The following is a 20,252-nucleotide window of genomic DNA, read 5'->3' as shown; positions in this document are numbered from 1 at the left end:
AGCACGTGTTAGGGTCCATTGGGAAACAAGGTGCAGTCACAAACTGGAAGGGTCCGGCCGGGGCTTTGCAATCACCAGAGGTCGGGCGAGGGGTTAGCGTGGCATCCTCAGGTTTAGTGCATCGGACAAATAAGGCTTCACCTTCAAAAAGGGAACAGATGCAGCAAAGAGGGGCACACAGGGACCAGCCACAAAAAACACGTCAACACAAAGCCAAAAACATGCTGACACTGCAGCTTTGAGTTGATACAATCTCAGGTACAAATTGGCAAAAAAAAATCTCATTTATGTCTGATTATGAGGCAGCTAATATCGGCTAATCAAATTAACTTTACAATTAATCGGTCAGGCCGCAATAAGAAAAATGGGAAAATTAAAATTAACTTTTTTTTCTTCAAGCTATCTTTATAGACTCAAACTGCTCTTTTGGTCAACATGAATTTTCTGAATTCCTCAAGTAACAAATCCAAGCAGGAAGCAGCACCGAGTGTACAAACCGTCTCTTTCAAAAGGCATGCACGCACGCACAGGGAAGCCAGCGCAAAAAAAAAAATTCAAAACCAACAAAACATCACGCACGGGAAGCTCGTGCCACATGCAGAACGCAACACACACAGACACAAACAAAACCCAACAATAAAAACAAAACATCCCATCGCGGAACATGAAGGCACTATCGCAAGCAAAGTGACTCAGAGTACAAAGTGTGACAACATCCAAGACTGCTCCTCATAGTCAAATGATTGTGAATAACATTAATTTCATGTAAAATAATAGCCAAAATATATATATAAGTGATCAATTGGTTAATTATTTGGTTAAGTATTCAATTAATTAAATTTTTTATTAAAGTATTAAATCAATTGGTTAAGTATCAACTTAATTCTAATAAATAAATACCAATAATAATAATAATAAATAAGCCTAAATAAAAATAAACATTTTGAAATTCCTCAGCTATAAAAGAATTAACTTTTTACTAAATCAAACAAGTCTTTTTTTTGTCCTGAACTTTTGACTGTGATAAAGACATGCTGACTTCTTGTGACTTGTTGTCCTCTTTGCTAACAAGCAAAGTGAGCAGCATTGCTTCCGCGCTTATCTGCTGCCATGTCTGCACTTAGCTATCAGTGTTTAAGTGGCTATTTTATTTTATTTTTGGTGGTACAAACCGGCGAAGGACGTTGCAAAAGAAGGAGTGGGGGACAATCTGGCTCACAGAGTGCACACACAAACAGCAACGCGCCCACATCCACATGCTGCCATGCCCGTTTCCACCAAACTCCCGCCACTCCAGGCAGTTAAAAAAAAAAAAAAGATCCATCCCTTCAGAAATCCACGGGGTCCTCATCCACCAAGGCGGCGCCTGGCTTCCGAACGGGCGTCCCATCGCTCTCGGGCTGGGCCTGCGGCGCTCTGCCCGCTGGGCCCGACGTGAGCTCGGGCGGCGGGTAGAAGTCGTCGTCGAAGCCGCAGAAGCCTTCGTCCACGCCTTGGTCGTAACGCTGGTAGGTGGAAGCGTGCGCCTCGTTCTCCCGAGCCGTGATCTCCAAGGTGCTGTTCCACATGCCGTAGCCGAAGTAGATGAGCACGCCTGTCGGGGAGACACAAAGAGCGGGCAATCCTCGCGTTCCCTGAAGGACAAAGAAACATCTTCTTGCTCAACCCACCTACAAGGCACCATATGGAGAATCGTATCCAGGTGATGGCCGACAGTTTGAGCATGAGGTAGATGTTGACCAGCATGGCGGAGGCGGGCACGAAGGGCACGCAGGGCGCCATGTAGGGCAGCCGCTTGGGGTTCTCCGGCTGTTGCAGGATGATGACCACCAGCAGGGCCAGCAGGACCACCAACAAGATCAGGAGGAGCACAGCCCACCAGCGACCTTCCTCAATGCTGCTCGCGCCTGGAATGCAAAATGACTTTTGAAATTCAAAAGAACCATACAATGTCTCCATTCAAGATGTCTCTACTCACCAAATATGATAAAGGAGCAGAAAGCAAACATGAAGACAAAGAGCAGCAGCACACACACGGTGACGGTCTTCCCCGTGGCGACGGTGGGCCGGTCCATCTTCCCTGGAAGTCCCAATCGAATCCTCATGGTGTAGTAGCGGGGCCCCAGGAGTTTCTTGAGCCGGCGCGTGGCTCCGCCCTCCGACTCCTCGGCCTCGATGCCGCTGCCCATGTCCACGGTGCCGTAGTTGGGGTGGCCGGCGGCGTAGGCGTTCTTGTCGGGTTTGCCGATCAGCATCTCATTGTCGCCTAGGGACGGCAGGTTCTTGGCACCGCACGTGTTGGTGGGCTCATCCGGGTCATCGCGGCCCGGCGAGCAGGCGTCCTTCTCGCACTCGGCCAGGACGCCTTCCTTCCTCTTGACGTTTTGTTCCTCAGACAGGAAGTTGACGAAGCCGTGGATGTCGCCCTCGGGCTGGTATCGCAGAAGGAGCACGCACAGGCTCACCTACACAAGGACACGGAAACCATCACAAAATCCGCATAGCACTGAATGCATCGCTCATCCTAGCCGAATTAGCTTCTTGTACCCACCAGCGTGTAAGCCAGCAGCGTGCCGATGGACATCATCTCGATGAGATCTCGGAGGCTGACCAGCAGAGATAAAAGCGCAGCCAGGAAGCCTGAAACCACGCAAGCCACGGCGGGGGTCTCTGTGTAGGAAGACACGCTGGCCAAGAACCTGTGCACAATCACACACATAGTCAACATTTGAGAAGTTTGAGAGGTCTGAAAAACAATACGGGGACTGACTTGAAGAGCAGGCCGTCGCCCGCCATGGCGTAGATGACCCTGGGCATGGGGAAGAGCGAGCCCAGCAGCGAAACCGTGAGCCCGGCGATGGAGCCCACCGCCACGATGTACTTGGCGAACATGCAGCCGTGCACGGCGAACATCTCCATCAAGGGGGCGTCAGCGTCGATCTGGTCGTAGGGGACCATCAGGGTCAGGATGACGGACACCTGCCGGCAACACCGGACCGACCAAATAAATTATCAAGCAAAAAAACACAGCTAAAAACACAGCTATGAAAATTGCCCCCTAGATGAGGGGTGGCCAGCGGGGTGGGCCTGTCCTGGCCACCTTGTAGCGCCGCCCCTGGTCATCCTGCTAACACGGTTACAAAAGAGCAATTCATCAAGCATGTGGACAAGGGCGGCGCCAGAACATTGTGCTGGATGCAGTGAACTGGATTTGCCGCAGCATTGGCCCCTTCTTATTCTGAGGCAGCCGTTGCCCCTGGCAACCGTCATCCGACGTGTCAGAGTCACAAACTCAGACGGTTGTAGCATAAAGGCCGGCAGACTGTAGGTGCGCGGTTTCCACGGCAACCTACCGACACGTACGCCGTCAGACACGTGACCAGCGAGGCGGTGATGGCGTACGGAATGGACGTGTTGGGACTTTTGGCTTCCTCTCCCGTCGTGGCGATGATGTCAAAGCCGATGAAGGCGTAGAAGCACGTGGCGGCGCCTTGCATCACCTGCGGCGACAAGCAAACCAGACGGATTCTATTTTTTTTTTGCACAAACAAACAAGCCGTAAATAATTGACGTACCCCCGACCAGCCGAAAGGCAAGAACCTGCCGTGGTCCCAGTTCTCCCCGTTGACAAAGAAGAGCCCGGCCACCATCAAGAAGAGCCACACCAGCAGGTTGATGACGTTCAGCACGTTGTTGAAGCCCACAGAGTTCTTCACACCCAGCGCCACGATCACAGTCACCAGCAGCGCGATCACCAGCGCCAGCAGGTCCGGATACGACTGCTCTCCTTTACCTGATCACAAAAACACACATTTTATTTTTTTTATGATGCTGCTTTTCAACAGTCCAGCAGGTGTTCCAGTCAATGTTTGCCGCAAACAAGAGCCGGGCCGAGGGCGGGTGATGCCAAACGCGTGTTGCCAGGCGACCGGCCCGCCACACGACGGATGGATGGCACATCCTTCAGTTTTGCAATTAAAAAACATGAAGTGCTTCCCACTTGTCTGACCATCTGGGAAATGATCCTGGCTGTCTTCTAATAGTCTCCTTGCGTGCTATTGTGCTGCCGAGGCAAAACGTAAATAATGAGTATATATTACGCTCACCAAAGCCATTGAGGGTTCCGATGTGCTTGATCATGAAGCTGCTGATGCTGTGATTGGCCAGCGAGTCGGCCATGCTGCTGAGCGCCGAGGCGCCCGCCGCCGTGCCGATCAGGTACTCCAGGATGAGGTTCCAGCCGATGAAGAAGGCCACGCACTCGCCCACCGTCACGTAGCTGTACGTGTAGGCCGAGCCGGTGGTCTTTGGCACACGAACGCCGAACTCGGCGTAGCACACTCCTGCCGCACGGAGCTGAAGGTTACCGTGATCCGATTGACGCCTAGGAGGGCGACTCTCTTACCGGACAAGATGGAGGCCACGGCGGCGATGATGAAGGACACGATGACGCCGGGGCCCGCCATCTCTTTGGCCACCAGGCCCGACACCACGTACATCCCCGTGCCCACGCAGCTGCCCACGCCGAGCGACACCAGGTCCACGGTGGACAGCACGCGGGCCAGCCGGGTGCCGTGCGGGCCCGTGCCCGACGTTGCTGAGTCCAGCATGGACTCCACGGGCTTGGTCCTCAAGACGCGTGACGTAAAGGTGTGCCACATGGCGCCCCATTGGACCCGGCGGGGGTCCAGCTTGACTGTCAAGCCGCTCATGCCCAAAATTTGTAGTCCAGGAAGATATTTGTCTTTGACGGGTGGATGTTTGGGGATGTTACTCTCAGTCTCGTCTCGGTTCACTGGAGTCTTGGTCTCCGCATGGTGAGAGATGACCTGAAAAAAACACATTCATAAAAAATTTTTAAAAAATTCTCCAAAAGTTTTTTAGTATGCAAAAGAACTAAATACAATAATGTGCACCCGATGCTTGCGGTTGGAAAAAAAGAAGAAGAAGAGGGCTATTCGTTCCAAATTGCACGTGCAGTCTCCTCTTTTCACTTGACCTCACACAGTTTGGTGAGCAAACACTCGAGTGAGGAGCAGCACGCGCTCGTCGCCACTCGGCTGTAATATCAACCACTCCGCCCGTGATTGCTGTTCCCGTTTGAGTGCACCAATTTGTTTGCCTGCCATAAAAACATTTTCAAGGCCAGAGTGGCATTTTTCATTCAAATGAGGACTAGCAGGGAATTTTCAGAGAGAGGAAGACACTAGGGGGAGTTCAAATTGGGAGGCTTTTGTACCTTGCTCGTAAATGGCACTTTTGTTTATCTTTGGGACGTAATCCTCCCGCCGCTCTTTTGGCTTATGGCAAGGCCAAGCTTTATCTTCGCTGTTAGCAAAGCAGGAAGCAGATGGAACACCTGCCTGTCGCCCGCCTGCGCCACTTTTGTCTTGCTTTGTTTGGCCCACGCTGGACTGTTCAAACACATGCGAACAAACACACACAGACAGACAGACAGACGTTTGTGAGTGTGCATGAAGTGGATGGCATTAGCTGACGTCAATGCTAAGCGCAGACAATGGGATGGAGGTGGGGAGCCAGAGAACCAATAAAGGTGTGTGTGTGTGTGTGTTCACAGTAGGGGAAAAATGCAGCAGTGTGACCTGCAACGTTAGCAAGCTAGGCTCCATAGACCAGAAAGTGCACTCTGATGTCAGGATGTCTTCGGGGACTGTGTGTGTGCGCGAGGGTGTGTGTGTGTGTATGTGTGCAATCTGCCGTTTCTAAATTTGTCTGTTACATAATCCTCGGCTTCCACTCCCTCATGTTTGTTTTTCCTCACTTCCTCATCATCAAATGTGATGATGACATTCTGATCAATAATAATAAAAATAATAAATTAAAAACCCTCCTGCTGGCTTTAATCCCTTGTTTCATGACGTCAGATTTAAAACCCAGACAGCATCAACTGTTACTATAGCTTAGCATGACAGCTACCAGCCAACCCAATAAATATCTCAAATCATGGAACTTGTGTTTTATTCAATTTGGGCAAAATATATATTGCAAAAAAAGTTGAGTTGACCCCTTTTTGATCTAACAAAAGTTATTTATGAATGCATGCTTTTCTGTATGGAAAATTCAAATTCAAACCCAGAACATCAGTACTGAGAGCAGACGGTACCGATTTCTTTTTAGATGAGCACCTGTGGCTTTTCGTGGGTGTGCAATGGGGGGGTTGCAGATGTCTAAAGAGCAAGAGCGAAAGAGAGAAAAGGAGAGGGAGAGAGAGAGGGAGGGGGGGGGGCGCCGTAACCATGTCATGAGGGATTAGCCCACTTCTGCACACATGGTCACGTGGATGCTATAAGGACGCGATCGCTAAAGGTATTGCGACGTGGATGCAACTTACCCACGTGCAAAAAAAGGTTCCACCCTTGTTTTGCCGCCTCACTGCGCCTTCTGTCCGGTCAAGGTGAGGAGATCGGATGCTGCTGATGGTGGTGGTGGCGGTGAGGACAAAAACACGCCCGCTGCAGCATCACCTTCAGCCGTTTCCCCGACGCGCGTGTCGTGCGCCAGCCGGGTGAAAAGCACAACAGAGGTAAAGGGAAAGAAAAAGTGAAAATTTGCTGGGAGAGGAGAAAGAGGAGGAAGTGAACGGGGGGGACTCACTGCGGCATGGCTGGATGAGACGATGCCCGCATCAGCAGCAGCATCTCTGGGCTGGAGGAAGAGGAGAGAGGAGGGGGAGGAAGAGGGGAGGTGGAGTGCATGAGAGGGAGGGAGGGAGGGAGGGGACGATGATGCAAAAAGCTTTAAATCATTCACGAAGCTGCGCGTGGATGTGCGTTTTTTTTTTTTCATTCGCTGTCGCAGATGAGGTGATTTGCGAGCTCGTAAACGCATGTACGCGCACCGACGGGCTTTATTTCGGCCGCCGATTGTTTGTCAAGGATGACTTGGACGCGCGACAAGAAACTTTAAGGGAGGGGCGCAGGCGAAAGAAAAAAAGGGACCGATTGCGGATTGGATCTAGAGCGAGGCCTCAGAGCCACAATCGATTTTTAAACTTAGCAAATCAGCCGGGATCATGAAATCAGTAAATACATCCATCCATGATCCAAACCGCTTGATTTAATTTAGACAAGTGACTCATCACCCGAGAGGTGATTATCCAAAGAATACCACATCACGGGAGAGGCCATATGATTAAAATCTCTTGAACGATCGATAAGCTCACACATGTAGCCGTGGCAACAAACAACCTGCCCGGTGAATGCTAAAGGTCACGCACGGACGGGGAGTGGCAACATTTTTTGCTTTGAGCGGCTTACAGGCGCCTGACTGATGTTTATTTAATGGCATCAAGTGACTAAAGGACGTTCATTGGCAAAGGCAGCAGCCGTCAGAGTCCTCAGTGGCTTTTCTCATCAAATAATCATCACATGGATGAGATATGATCGCCCATTCAAGCCACGGACAGACAGTCAATAGACATTCATTATGAGTGGGAAACCAAAATGAGAAATTGTAATGGGAAAAGAAAGTAGATGAAGTCATAAATTATGAGTATAAAGTGGATAAATGCTTTCACACAGTAAATAAAGACTTACAAACCTACTTCAGCAATAATTCAAAACACAAATTAGCACAGAGCACGTTAGCCGTGCGCTCGCTCCCACTACGGAGGTGACGCGCTCGACGTCGCGTGTGGAGACTGGCGAGCCGTGACGTGCCCTTGGCGAAGAGACAGCTGTGCGACCTGAGTGCCACTACCCATAATGCAATGCTGTCTGATGTGGTCACCGGGCCACAGGGCAGTGCTGACCCTTGGTGGAACCGGCATACATCAGCTCTGTGTGTGTCCAACGTGATCTACACTTGCATGCTTTATTCCGGATCACAAAGCACGGCCTGTTCACGCAAAAGGAATGCCGAAGAAAGCCTTCATCAATCTAATTAGATTAAGTTGGTCATATTTCCAAAATGGCACGATGGTTCAAATTTCTTCTAGCTCTTCTATTTCAAATATCGTTTGACCTGCTTAACAGAAAATTTTGTGAAAAAGAAAATGACTATGATTACATTTCTATTGGCTCGTGTGTAGATGATTAAAACAAATCTGAGATATTTGAGAGCGGCTCCTCTTTTAAGTGGAAGCAATTAAAAATTCAGTTATAATAGATGAGGTTGACATTTGCACCTCGCCTGCGGCATGTTTTATTTAACACTGCTCGTGCCTTCCTCCTTCATTTTGTCATCATATTTCTTTAACATTTTGCTGAAACATCAGCGACTTAGTCACGAGCATTGCCTGTGTTCCCAGCTGAGCATCCAGCAACTCGCAAAATATGGCAGAGAAGCTGTTTACCCATCCAGGAAATCCAAGGTCAGCAAACGTGACTCATTGTACGCAGAAAAACACACGTCTCCGGTATGGCCATTTGAACGTGGGAGGCGTCCGGGGAGTCTGCTGGCGGTCAGCGTGAGTCACAGAGATTAAAAGCTCCTGAAGGAACAACACTTCCGCCTCAAACAACTGTTGTCTTCTGCTGGGAAGCTGGCAGGAGAGGAGTCGCACTGTTAGCACTATGCTAACGCATAATGGCAAAGGCCATAGATGGCTAACAATTTTTTACACATTGGAAATCCACTTGAAAGGCTGCTACCAAAAAATGTGAAGGAAGTGAAGTGATGTGAACACATTTCAGATATTCTGTATCCTCAACACTTCATTTTTTTCACAGTTTTGTTTTGATTTTTGAAAAAGAAATGAAAAATGAGAATAATGCTGCAGCCACAAAATGCGGAAGAAGTGAAGTGATGTGAACACATTCCAGATGCACTGTATTCGCAACACTTCTTTTTCACCACACTTTTTTAAAAATACATAAAAGACAACTCAATTCTGCCAAGTAAAATTAATTTCATCCATTTGGGAGAAGAACAAAATGTGGAAGAAATGAAGTGATGTGGATACATTTTGGATGCACTCTATTCACAACACTTCATTTTCTCCACAATTATTTGTTTACGTTTTTCAATACAGTTACAAACAAAAATCAACATGGCAAAAATGTTTCTTTTGGGGGGGGCATGAGTTTGATTCTCGCTCAGAGAAATATAAGATGAGTAGAATCATTTCCAGATTGTGTTGGCGTCCAATTGCAGGTTGGGCAAACGGGCAGCTGTCTGAATGCCGAGTCGCGTTCTCGGGCGGGGTTAAAGTTCACATTGGCAACAGATGATTTCCATTTCCTTTGTCTTACTCTTGACTTGTCACATTCTTAACATGTGTACGCACTCAAAAGTTGGCGGATTACCTTCGGAGAGAGTCAGTTGCATGTTGTGCATTTTACAAATCGAATCAAGGGCGGTAGCCCAAGCAAGTGATTGGATTACGCCGCGGCAGGAAGTGATTAACGTATCCCGCCAGGGGGTCGGGTGACGGGAGCTCACCGGAAGCTGCCGGTCGCTCGTCGGCGTGTGCGTCTGAGTCATCCGGGCCGAGCTCGAGTGGCAATGAAGTCGTGGAAAGGCGGGCCTGTGGATGGGATGATCATAATTTAATAAACAAATAGATAATCTCAGTCATGACAATTTTTTTTTTTTTTTTAAAACATGGGTGTTCTCTCAAAGAATTTTCTCCAAACAGAACATTTGAAAGGCAACAAACGGCCCTTCATCAAACATTTTGGAAGACCACAAAAACAGTAAGTAGGACAAAAGCACTGTGAGACTTTTAGCCTTTGACCTTTGATAGAAGAGGCCCCCCTCGGTTGGGACCGAAGGATGAAGGGCGGGCGGGATAACAGACATCGGGCCAAGATAAGCAAGACCACTGCGGTGTGGGCTCCCTTTATATGTGTGTGTGTGTGTGTGTGTGCTCCCTGTACAACACACATTGTCTGTTTCTTGTACACACAGTAGTGAAAAACAAGACGTTTTCAATTGGAATGAAGAGATAAAACCACTTCCTGAAATAAACACACTTACTCAGTTCTCCAACTTGCTGTACATTGGAGTTATTATCTCCCACATGCTGGTTGCAACGCACTCCCCCACCTCCGGGAGCCGAGCCCACAGTGTTTTCATAGCCGCTCCCAGTCCTCCTGCATCCACAAACACATATGCGCCGCATTACATCCTCCCACACACCCGAAAAAACAACGACAAGCATGTTAAGGATGAACGTTCGCTTGAGTCAACATGTCACCTGTGCAACTCTGCCAACAAGTTAAGAATCAGTACCAGTGATGAGGTTCCTTGCACTTTTTTACGAGTAATCCTCAAAATTATCTTCACACTTTGACATCATGCTTTATGGAGAAATAAAAAAAATAAAAAATTGGAGGGCAGGGGTCAACGCTCGGATAGCTGCTTTAGAGTGGGCCTTGTTTGGATGAATTCATGGGAGCGGCTTACCGGGGTCAGCCTGCCGCTTGACTCCTCGTGGCCGTCCAGGTTGGCTTCCTCCGCTTGGACAGTGACCCACTTCACTTGGACCCAGCCGGACTGGGACGGATCATCTCCTCTTGTGCCGATCGTGGCACTGCGGCTGGCTAGGGTGCCCACGGAATGGTGTTTAACTTCACAAAGTCCTCTTTGGATTTTGAAGTGGCCTCTTTGAACAGGTTGGGGCTGGATTGATAGTCTGCTGACTGTTTGTGGGGCTTTTTTGTCTTTGATTGCCTTTATTGCTATTTTTGGCCTTTGAGCTCTCCTCTCACCAAGTTGGCATTTTCTGCTCAATCACCATTCTTGTGAGTTCTTATTGGTCCAAACTGTCCAGGCTATGATCACTTCTTAACTGGCTGTTGAAATCCATCTTCAGAGACCTTTGATGCTTACAGAAAGTTTCAAGATGCTAACGCTACTCGCGCAAGCCGACAGCGACCCGAAACGGCCCAAGAGGGAATTTGAATCTCCAATGCGACCTCGCCGCCAAATTGTCTGGATCAGCACGTCCTTGACATTATCACAAAGTGTTAAACAGCATCAATTTGACAGACGATAAGAAAAAAACAAAAAAAATGTTTCCAAGAGATGAGTGTGTCAATTGTGCGTTGGTCATGTGGTGCTCTCCTGGGAAGTGTAGGAGGAGAGCTGACCAGATGCCTGTTAGGAAGACGGTGACAGAAACACATCAAGTACTTTTGCAACACTCCCCTGATTTGTCTTTGTTAAATATAAACATTCACAAACTTCTAATATTTTAGATGGTTTTGAAATATGTTTTACATTTTAAAAACATTTAAACATGCATATCATTTTACAAATATAGGTATACATTTGAAAATGACCTTTTAATGGAATATTTTCTAAGAACACAGCATAATAATCAATTGCTTGTTTATATTCTTGGTGAAATCAACAAAAACAAAAAAGCTTATTTCCACCACAAAATGGAATCAAAGCAGAAGAAAAATCAAGTCTCAAAAAGTCAGGTTAAGGTGTGAAGACCTTGACTTGGCCGTCAACCCGCTTTGATATATCTAGGACATCTTTGTATCAAGAAAAAAGGAACAAGCTAACATTATTGGTATACTATGTCACTGTCAAAGTTTCTTTTATCATCATTGTTGTCTTTTCTTTTTTTTTTTTTTTTTTCCCCACAAGGCACGCTCATCTGTTTTCAATAAGAAACCACCCGAGCCGCTTTTATTTTTTTAAACTTCATGACAAGCGGCCTCCTGCCCTCTGGTGCTACCTTTGCACATATGGGCCACCATTTTTGGATGTTCTCACCACAACCAGTTGACTAATGTATCCTGAAAACACATACAAGTTGGACAGACAAAGTTACACAACTGTTGTCAACTGTAAAAGGAAGCATCAGCGAGCTTCCAGTCAAACAGTGACATAATGGCCCTCCCTTTGTTTGAAAGAAACCTTGAGAAGGTTTCAAGATGTCCTATCCTCCTCCTGTTCCCATCAAACCATGATTAGCTCACAATATCGCAGGTGTCACTGACTACAATAAACATATCCCCTGCTTCGGATCCCTGCTGAAACGAAACAAAACTTTTTAAATGGTCATGAAAAGGGACATTGATGTGCTTCAAACATTCAGGTTTTAGATGCTTGGGGAGGAAGCTCCTTTATGACATTTACGCTCAAGGTCTAAAATGATTTCGTGGTCACAAACCTGACATTTGACTGCCACCTAGTGGACACCTGCGGGATTGCATGCTTTTAACAACAAGAAGAAAGGTGAGAGGTTAATTTCGAGTATTTTTACATTTACAGGGGGAGAAAAATAAAAGAGATACTAAGTAATTAGAATTAAGTTTTATTTTTCCCAGTATGGCATAACGTTTACATGTTTTGTTTTTTTAAACACTCAGTCCTTATGACACAGTTGAAGAAAAATGTGGAACTGAACAACAGATATACTACACCACATGCAGATATAATAATACACAAGGATAGAGTATTTGGAATGTCTCAATTGTAAACAGTACAGTCGGAAAGTCAAAGAAAAAAGGCAGCAGCACTAAAGGAACCTATGCTATGGCATCCAGTCTAATAAAAGTAACAGTAAGATGCACCAATTGGTTTTAAAAACAAAACAAAAAAAGACTTTTGACAGTTGCCTGGCAAACTAACACTAAACCCTGAGAAACTGCTCATGGCAGAATATGAAACACAGGTTTTAAGAGATAAAAAAAAAAAAGAATCATTTCAGGGATTCAGGGAGCAAACGTCACTAAAGCCTTTAAGGAGCGAGCGGTAGAACTTTCTAGCAAATTTGCATCAAAACCGTTAGTATCTTTCATTAAGGACAGTTGAGGCCTACAGGCTAACAGGGATTAGGTTGCGCAAGACCCGCCTGACGCAGCATTTCCACAGATGTACGACAAGATACAACCTGAACCACCTTTGCATGCTTTGGTCCTCGAGCTACCCGGGGTTTCACCTATTTGAATTGCCCTGCATTTTTTTGGGGGGGGGGTGGGGAACTAGGCTGTCGCCCTTTTGTTTTGTCATCAGTAACATCAGTAATGTTTCTTTGTCTCAAACGGGGAAAAAAAATCCTGTTTAAAAAACCTCATGAACTCGACTTGAACCATTAAATAGTACACTGCAGATATGCTGATTACATTTAAAAACCTAAACAATTTTTTTTTTTACTTTAAAATAGTATTTGACACACAACATAAGAGGAGACGTTGAGAATATTTGCAGTTGGTGGAGAAACGATTGTAAGACATTCTCCCCATCGGTTCTGGCTTAGAAACATTCGGCCAAGATCCGATAATCCACCGCGACAACAGTTTAACGGTAATAAGGACATCCGACGAAGCACTCACCCCAAAATTATTCTACATACAAAACAGACGGAGCACTCCCTCCACCCACTACATAAGACGATGAAAGAAATAATTATTATTATTTCATTGACTGTGTTGCATGACCTAGCGAAGCGTTTGTTTGTTTGCTACGATGTCTAACTTCTAAATTAGACAGGTTTCAATATTCCCCCAAAAAAGAAAGCCTATTATTTTATTATATTATTTCTTTTATGAAATAATAAAAGCCCAACATTTGGGCTAAATGTTCTGTTAGTTTCAGTGACTGCAGTCACTGGAGGCCAAAATAGCAGGGTTTCCCCAAAAACTATAATAAAAATTAAAAGGGGGAGGGGGGGGGGCTACCTCAATCCAGCACCACGGAGACACTCAAAGCAGAAATGTGCAGCGAGCGCAGGCAGCAAAAGGAGAGCTCGGCTTAATTGGACCCTGCCTTGGTGCTTATCACCTGCTCTTCACCGAGAGCCAGCAACACCGTGACCTAGAACAAAAACAAAAACAACGGCATTAGCGAGCTGCACTAGTCTCTTCCAAAAGACATGCAAAACGGGAGAAAAGAAACTCACGTAAAACTCGTCCCCATTCTGCACTCTCTTCTCAATTTCTTTGCCCAAATCGCCTTCGGGCAATCGAAGGTCATCTCTGGTATTGCCAGTATCGTCCATCAGGGTCAAAAAATCATCGTTTATACAGACGGCCTAGATACGTCAATGGAAACATGGAAACTCAAAACAGAGGACATCTTTTTTTTTTTTTAATCACCTCAAAAAGTTGCATCCATTTTCTCAAGAGAATGCTGCATCACCCCAAAACAAAAACAATTTTGACAAATGAATATCTGCAGGGGAGGAAAGCATTCCTGAACCCACTTGAATTTTTTTTTTTTTACCCATTCATGGTTTTTCCCGCCTTTCACTGATTCACAGCCCGAGAGGAACCAGTCAGGCAGACTTGTCAGTCAAGAGGCAACCTGTTAAACAAGTTTGCTGTGCATCACGTTCTCACAGAGGTGTGACACACCCTCTTAGGAACAAGGCAAGTTTGTTTAATATAACAAGCCCAAAAGAAAAAAAAACATCTTTACAGAAAACGCCCATTTACGTAGCAACATAAGTGACCACACACACACCCAAAAACCATGGGCTAAGGATTTCAGAGGCCTCGAAAATCCTCCGGGACAAAGAAATTCCAAATAAAAAATTTGCACTACCTAGGTATTTAACTTGAGCACTTCAGTAAGTTGAGGTTCTGGGAGTCACGTTGCCAACGTGCAGCAGACAGAGAATCCGTAAACCTGTTTTCTGGGGTTGGTCACGTGACATCCACAATTTTGGCATGCGTAATTGCGAGTTACATTAGCCGCCAGCAGAGGGCGACATTACCCTGTCGCCTGAGATTGATAATTTTGTTTAATTCTTACTCCATAAGCGGTACTTGAATTACAATACTATAGTTTTGATTTGTGCGGGGCACTCACATACTCTTGCAAAAAAAATGTTTGGGTTTAGATGTTCTTTCAAGACAAAACAGCTAATACCCAACCTAGCCAACATCTCACCTGGTAATCCTTCCTATTCACATGTGGAACGTTCATGTTATGAGTAGATGGACAAAGATCTTCATACTTCTTGCCAGTGAAAATGTCAATTCCAACAAGATGGACCTATAAACATCATTTTTGAAATATTAGCTTCTGGCACAAAGTTGTTGTGAGCATTATGGCTGTTGGGGTCACACATGACACTGACAGCTGACATTTGTGTTTTATTTACCTTGGCATGGCCGTGTTTGCCAGTCTTGGAGGTAGACATGTCAACAATCTTACAGGGACGCCCTTTAAGCATGACAAAGCCATTCTTCCTCAGGGAAGAGGCTTGCGTAGGGAATGTGGCAGATGCCCCAGATTCGCCAGAATCAAAATCTTCTTCCATGCTTATCTTGCTGTATGAACACAATGGGTGATTTAAAATTTTAAAAGGTGAGATTAAAAATAATGCATAGCTTCCAGCGAGTAAAGTCTTATTTTATGATAGTCCTAATAAGTGTCGTTTTACGTCAGAAGAGCTGAAATATGTGTTTAGGCGTATAAATGTGCCCATACTGGCGACCATGGGCCAAAAATAAGCGTTTTTTTTTCTTGTTTTAATTTTTAGGTATTGGTACCTGTGTAATCTCAAACAGCCGTCTTCATCTCAACGCAGGTATGCTTTAAAAACATCATTTTAAGACTTTTGGCAAAGGTGTAATTGTGTATTCTTATCGTAATATCACGGGGGGCTATTGAGGAAGGTTTAAAATAAAGACGGCGTTGGAATGGCTGCTAGTCATTTTAGAAAAGGCACATTGACGGTTTTGCCACGGTGGCCCACACCCAAAAACTTGACACGAGTTGCTAAATATTAGCTTTCCCAAACTGGAGTCTCTTCCAGGCCAAGTTACTCATTAACCGCACGGGGTATCTTGGCTATCTTTTTTTTTAATTCACAAATAAGAGCAAAGACGTTCGTTTGTGGAGTGTCTCCACAAACAATGAGAACTTACCTTTGAGAACTATTGACGCCACAAGGAAAAAGGAACCCGATTCGCCTGCGTAAAATGTTTTATATGGCGGAAGTGCAGGTAACCGCTCACGTGATCAGTATGCGATGGGTGGGGCCAATCACCTTTAAGCTCTCTGTCGAGCTCGTGACCATATTTGGGCAGGTGACAAAAGAATGGCGTTTACGTTTTTTGCGTACCTGTATTTGAATGCAGTCATTTTTTTACACATTCAATAAAAAAATAATTCGTGCTTCAGTTATTAATTCAAGTAAAAATGAGTGCATTCATTTTGTTTTTAATTTTGATTCCTTTATTTCATCAAATAATTGGTCAGACATGTTTTGTGCGTGCATGAAACATGAGACAAATTGAGAAATAGATTTAATTGCACCTAAAATAATACCACAATGAGGTAGTACTAGTAATGTCATTAAGCAGGAAAAAATGCATACAGTATTCCAGCATGATTACAGTAAAAGAAACTTCACGCACGAAAGATCACAATAATGAAGTAAATGCAAGGAAACTAAATATCCTGTAAACAACAAAGGAGCATACATTTATATGAGAATAAGGAGGGAAAGTAATAATTTACAAAACTTTATCAGCACAAAATGGTCAAACCACAACACAAAGTCCCAATGGGTAAGAGAAATATCTAAACAGACAAAACAAGCCTTTTGAAAATCAAATGCGAATTAAGCCAAAATATCTCACGGAGAGAGGAAAAATAAACGGCACAAGAATATGATGTAACATTACGAGAAGTATAAGAACAACAAGGTGTAATGAGCAAAAATATAGTCAAATTTTTATTACAATAATGTTGTGTGGTAAGGTAAAATTCTAGCTGTTAAGAGAAAAAAAATTTACCCTTTTTTATGTGGCCCTGAGATTTCCTTTTAACGCTAATTCCTTTTAAAGCTCAAGACAGTAATACTGACAAGTTGGAGGTATATTGAGAAGCTCCTCTCAAATCATCAAGTATTAACCTCCAGGTGGCGATAGAGGAACTGCTTGCGCATCAACAGCAGGTCTGCAAATACCGTAATGTAGGATGTAATTGTGCAAAAAAACCCTCTTCAGCTCTGGCAGTTTCCCACACTTGTTGCAGATTTCTCGACTGATTAATACCTTTCCAACTCTGAAATATGTTTTGCAAACCATTTGTCCACAAATGACTAACTTGCATACGCTTGGTCCCTCAAGCATGCGTCGCTGTTTTGAGCTGTTGCAATTCCATGTCGTCGCTCTTGGCGTCGCGCGGCGCCTTTTTGCCACCCTTTCGGAAAAGCTCGGCGATCTCCTCAAAGTTTTTGCCCCTGGTCTCTGGTACTCGCATGTACGTAAAGGCCGTGAAGGCGAAAAGCAGCGCGGCAAACAAGAGAAAGACGTACGCGCCCAGCCAGTTCTGAAAGGGAATTCAACAGTGAGGAGTCTCTCTTAAAAATAAATACAATTGTCCACACTACGGCTCCTACCTCTATGTAGGAAAAGGTCATGCCTACGATGAAGTTGCTGGCCCAGTTGCAACAGCCGGCGAGGGCGATGGCCGCCGGCCGGGGCCCTTGGCTAAACAACTCGGCCACGATGAACCACGGAATGGGACCGGGCCCGATCTCAAAGAAGGCCACAAAAAGGAAAATGGCCGACATGCAAACGTAGCTCATCCAGGCGTACTCGCTCTGCAAGGGGAGACGACAACCCCGGTGGTATTGGAATCTCGTTCCCGGGGCACAATTGGACAAACCTGGAGCTTGAGGCCGACGGTCATGGCGACGGCGCAGAAGCACATGCCGCTCAGGCCGGCCAGGGTCAGAGTGCGCCTGCCGGCCCGGTCCACCAGCACCACCTGGAACACACGAGTAGCGCAGATGTCATGTGTTACACATTTCTACACACAACATAGCTAGCGAGACAGATATGATAAATAGCAACTCACCGACACCAGAGTGAAGATGATGTTTACGGCGCCCATGCCGATGGTGGCATAGACAGGTTGACTGACGCCGGCCCGAGTGAAGATTGCCGTGGAGTAGTAAAAGATCTTAAACAACAGAAAATGGACAGTTCATTGAAGTGATTCGAATGTAAAAAAATATAAAAACACTCACCGCGTTGATGCCCGACAGCTGCTGAGACAAGTGCATGGCGAGGGCCACAAAGAGCTGCCGCCTGTACACCGACGAGATGATCTTGGGACAGAATACAAGAGAGCTGTGTCAATATGCGGGGAAAAAGTGCACGGGGAAAAAATTCCAAGCACGGTACACCAACCAGAGACGAGATGGAGACCCGAGGCACCTTGTCCGCCTCCTCTTTCTCCCGCCTCATCTCCTCTAGATCGGCGGACGCGTCGTACGGCCCCTTTAGGCGTTGCAGACCTGCCGCAAAGCATACCAACTATTTATTAAAAATCAGGTGTTTGTTTCAAGTTTGTTAGGAGTGAGGATGGGGTGACGAGAGTCTTCACGTACTTTCCTGAGCCTCTAGTTCTTTTCCCAGAAGGATATAGAGGTAGCGTGGGCTTTCAGGGCACAGCAGCAGAAAAAGGGACTGGAGAATGGTAGGGGCTCCAGACAACGCCAACAGCAACGGCCACATGTCGTCGTTGCCCAGGATGAAGTCCAAGCCGATCACCTGCCCGCGACATACGTGTTGCAATGAGGAAACATGGATGCGTGGCTCGGAACTCCCCACCCCTCCCCTACCTGGCTGATGAAGATGCCAATGACAATAGCCAGCTGGTGTAAAGTCCCAAAGGCCCCTCGGTAAGCTTTGGGCGCTATCTCGCCGATGTACATGGGCACCAGGCCGGACGACAAACCTGAAAACACACACATTAAAGTTGAAATCATATGACAGCCGGAGATGATGAGGTGATGCAGGGCGGCTCACCGCAGTAGAAACCCATGATGGCGCGGCCGGCGATGACCATGATGTGAGCCCGCCACATCTTGCATAGTCCCATCAGGAGCCCACTGGTCACAGCCAGCACGTTGATCATCAACATGCCCTTCACCCTGATATTCACACCAGACGTACTTCATTACAAAAAATATATAAAATAAAACCATTTGTTTGGACACTAATGATTATTCCTGATCGGTGACTATGGATGCATTCTGGATTCGTTGCTTCCTCACCTGCCTTTGAGATCTCCCACAAATCCCACGAAGAAGGAGGAGACCACGCCGCCGACGGGGAACATGGCCACCGACAGGGACCAGTACATGAGCACGTCCGGATGGACCGGCTCTTGCACGCCGTCTGCCCTTTGGCTGTCGTTGAGCGACATGGGCTCGGCTTCCACACCCAGCGAGCGTCCATAATGTCTCTCGATCACCTGGCGTGCAAAAATTTGCAAAGTCGTCAATGGTATCTTGTTATTAAGAACTTCAGCCAGACTTACTTTGAAGTGCTTTTTGAGCCACATACAGAAAAATAGGCTGCAAAGCCACTGAATTTAGTTTATTAAACACACCAAAATCAGTAAATCAAATAATTGCAATTTGTTTTTATATTAGTTATATTTTTTTTAACTGCTTCCTGAACAGCTTTCTCTAAGAAAGAAATTATAAAAGCTCTATAAAACAAATGTATTCAGGGCAAATATCATTTTTAGTATACAGTATGTTGTGGGCCACTTAAAAATAGACAATGGGCCACAAAAGGCCCCCGAGCCACCGTTTTGACACCATTGTTACAAAGTGCTAAGAAGCATATTGGATGTTAAAAATGTTTTTAAATGATATTTTCTAACTTTTGAAAACACGGGAGACAACTTAAGCTCGACTTACCCGTTGAGGGGCGTTTATGACTCCCACGCTGTAACCGTACTGCAGAGAGCCCAACACTGCCGTGAACACGGCCACCGCCAACGTGATTGTCAGCTCCTGCAACAAAGAATGAAATTGAAAGTAAATCCTTTTTTTTTACAAGACTATGACTCACGAAACGTAAATGTGAGTTTACCTTTCCCGGCTCCATAGTGTCTCACCCACCAGAGCTCTTCAGGTGGGGGGGGGGGGAGGGGGAGCTAATGATCAATGACCAATGTCCAATGTGCACAAAAGGACATTCCAAACACAGCAACCCAAGAAAGAAATCATCCATGCACACATTTTGTTTTTTACCCCAATATATGCAAATAAATGTCCACTTAACAATTGTAACGTCTTGTGTTCATTAGTAATAATTGCATTTTTATACATATTAGGAGTAAACCCCCAAAGGTAGACTTGAAATTCATACTAGCTAGCATCGCATTAAAAACAATGAATTAAGTGTCAATAAAAATTTTACTTTTTTTTTTAAAATGACTACAAGTGGCGAAATTCCACATTTCAGTAGCTGACTCAATCATTCTATCTGGTTAATGATACACTCACAAGGTGACCAAAGTCTGACGCTTACATTTCTGTCCTCAGTGTAATGACCCGAACGGACAAACAC

The 20,252-nt window shown here is 45.7% G+C and overlaps 3 protein-coding genes across 10 annotated transcripts; all 3 read right to left on the bottom strand.

The window, feature by feature from the left end:
* Nucleotides 1-791: 791 nt before the first annotated feature.
* On the bottom strand, nt 792-12,063 carry slc7a14a (solute carrier family 7 member 14a). 8 transcript variants are annotated; one of them, XM_049740746.2, is made up of 15 exons: nt 9,940-12,063; nt 9,403-9,487; nt 6,616-8,492; nt 6,353-6,485; nt 5,240-5,414; nt 4,917-5,122; nt 4,406-4,829; nt 4,107-4,343; nt 3,576-3,793; nt 3,354-3,500; nt 2,771-2,979; nt 2,552-2,699; nt 1,979-2,465; nt 1,671-1,907; nt 792-1,594 (listed from the first exon to the last, which is right to left on the bottom strand). In XM_049740746.2, exons 7-15 carry the CDS (start codon nt 4,710-4,712, stop codon nt 1,329-1,331), a joined length of 2,256 nt encoding a protein of 751 aa, XP_049596703.1. In that variant the 5' UTR covers nt 4,713-4,829; nt 4,917-5,122; nt 5,240-5,414; nt 6,353-6,485; nt 6,616-8,492; nt 9,403-9,487; nt 9,940-12,063; the 3' UTR covers nt 792-1,328. The 8 variants fall into 8 exon arrangements, with proteins under 8 accessions (XP_049596703.1, XP_049596700.1, XP_049596702.1 ...); XM_049740743.2 differs by lacking the exon at nt 4,917-5,122 and having other exon boundaries at nt 9,940-10,055; nt 10,369-12,063; XM_049740745.2 differs by lacking the exon at nt 4,917-5,122 and having other exon boundaries at nt 9,940-10,055; nt 10,160-10,178.
* Nucleotides 12,064-12,892: 829 nt separating this feature from the next.
* Nucleotides 12,893-15,906, bottom strand: eif5a2 (eukaryotic translation initiation factor 5A2). The gene is made up of 5 exons (XM_049740978.2): nt 15,798-15,906; nt 15,029-15,197; nt 14,815-14,919; nt 13,823-13,954; nt 12,893-13,737 (listed from the first exon to the last, which is right to left on the bottom strand). The coding sequence occupies exons 2-5, from the start codon at nt 15,185-15,187 to the stop codon at nt 13,675-13,677; spliced, it is 459 nt and encodes a 152-aa protein (XP_049596935.1). The 5' UTR covers nt 15,188-15,197; nt 15,798-15,906; the 3' UTR covers nt 12,893-13,674.
* A 178-nt stretch (nt 15,907-16,084) lies between these two features.
* Nucleotides 16,085-20,155, bottom strand: slc2a2 (solute carrier family 2 member 2). Its single transcript, XM_049740829.2, has 12 exons — nt 19,773-20,155; nt 19,598-19,693; nt 18,944-19,143; nt 18,696-18,820; nt 18,509-18,624; nt 18,275-18,437; nt 18,075-18,181; nt 17,912-17,992; nt 17,740-17,844; nt 17,548-17,649; nt 17,279-17,482; nt 16,085-17,208 (listed from the first exon to the last, which is right to left on the bottom strand). Exons 1-12 carry the CDS (start codon nt 19,785-19,787, stop codon nt 17,002-17,004), a joined length of 1,521 nt encoding a protein of 506 aa, XP_049596786.1. The 5' UTR covers nt 19,788-20,155; the 3' UTR covers nt 16,085-17,001.
* Nucleotides 20,156-20,252: the final 97 nt, after the last annotated feature.

This window comes from Syngnathus scovelli, chromosome 14, assembly GCF_024217435.2.
Source record: "Syngnathus scovelli strain Florida chromosome 14, RoL_Ssco_1.2, whole genome shotgun sequence".
NCBI classification, from domain to species: domain Eukaryota; kingdom Metazoa; phylum Chordata; class Actinopteri; order Syngnathiformes; family Syngnathidae; genus Syngnathus; species Syngnathus scovelli.
The sequence above is the reverse complement of the archived record's forward strand: the minus strand, read 5'-3'. Positions and strand labels throughout refer to the sequence as shown.

What these genes read in the sequence shown, in the direction of transcription:
- slc7a14a (XM_049740746.2), bottom strand. Translation starts at nt 4,712, where the DNA reads ATGAGCGGCTTGACAGTCAAGCTGGACCCCCGCCGGGTCCAATGGGGC. An exon ending in CTGCTCCTTTATCATATTTG is followed by an intron (nt 1,908 to 1,978) that starts GTGAGTAGAGAC and finishes TTTGCATTCCAG; the next exon opens with GCGCGAGCAGCATTGAGGAA. An exon ending in CTCCATATGGTGCCTTGTAG is followed by an intron (nt 1,595 to 1,670) that starts GTGGGTTGAGCA and finishes TCTCCCCGACAG; the next exon opens with GCGTGCTCATCTACTTCGGC.
- eif5a2 (XM_049740978.2), bottom strand. Translation starts at nt 15,187, where the DNA reads ATGGAAGAAGATTTTGATTCTGGCGAATCTGGGGCATCTGCCACATTC. An exon ending in TGAATAGGAAGGATTACCAG is followed by an intron (nt 13,955 to 14,814) that starts GTGAGATGTTGG and finishes TGACGTATCTAG; the next exon opens with GCCGTCTGTATAAACGATGA. An exon ending in AGAATGGGGACGAGTTTTAC is followed by an intron (nt 13,738 to 13,822) that starts GTGAGTTTCTTT and finishes TTTTTGTTCTAG; the next exon opens with GTCACGGTGTTGCTGGCTCT.
- slc2a2 (XM_049740829.2), bottom strand. An exon ending in AGCTGTCGGGCATCAACGCG is followed by an intron (nt 17,845 to 17,911) that starts GTGAGTGTTTTT and finishes CTGTTGTTTAAG; the next exon opens with ATCTTTTACTACTCCACGGC. An exon ending in TCATCTTCACTCTGGTGTCG is followed by an intron (nt 17,650 to 17,739) that starts GTGAGTTGCTAT and finishes CGTGTGTTCCAG; the next exon opens with GTGGTGCTGGTGGACCGGGC.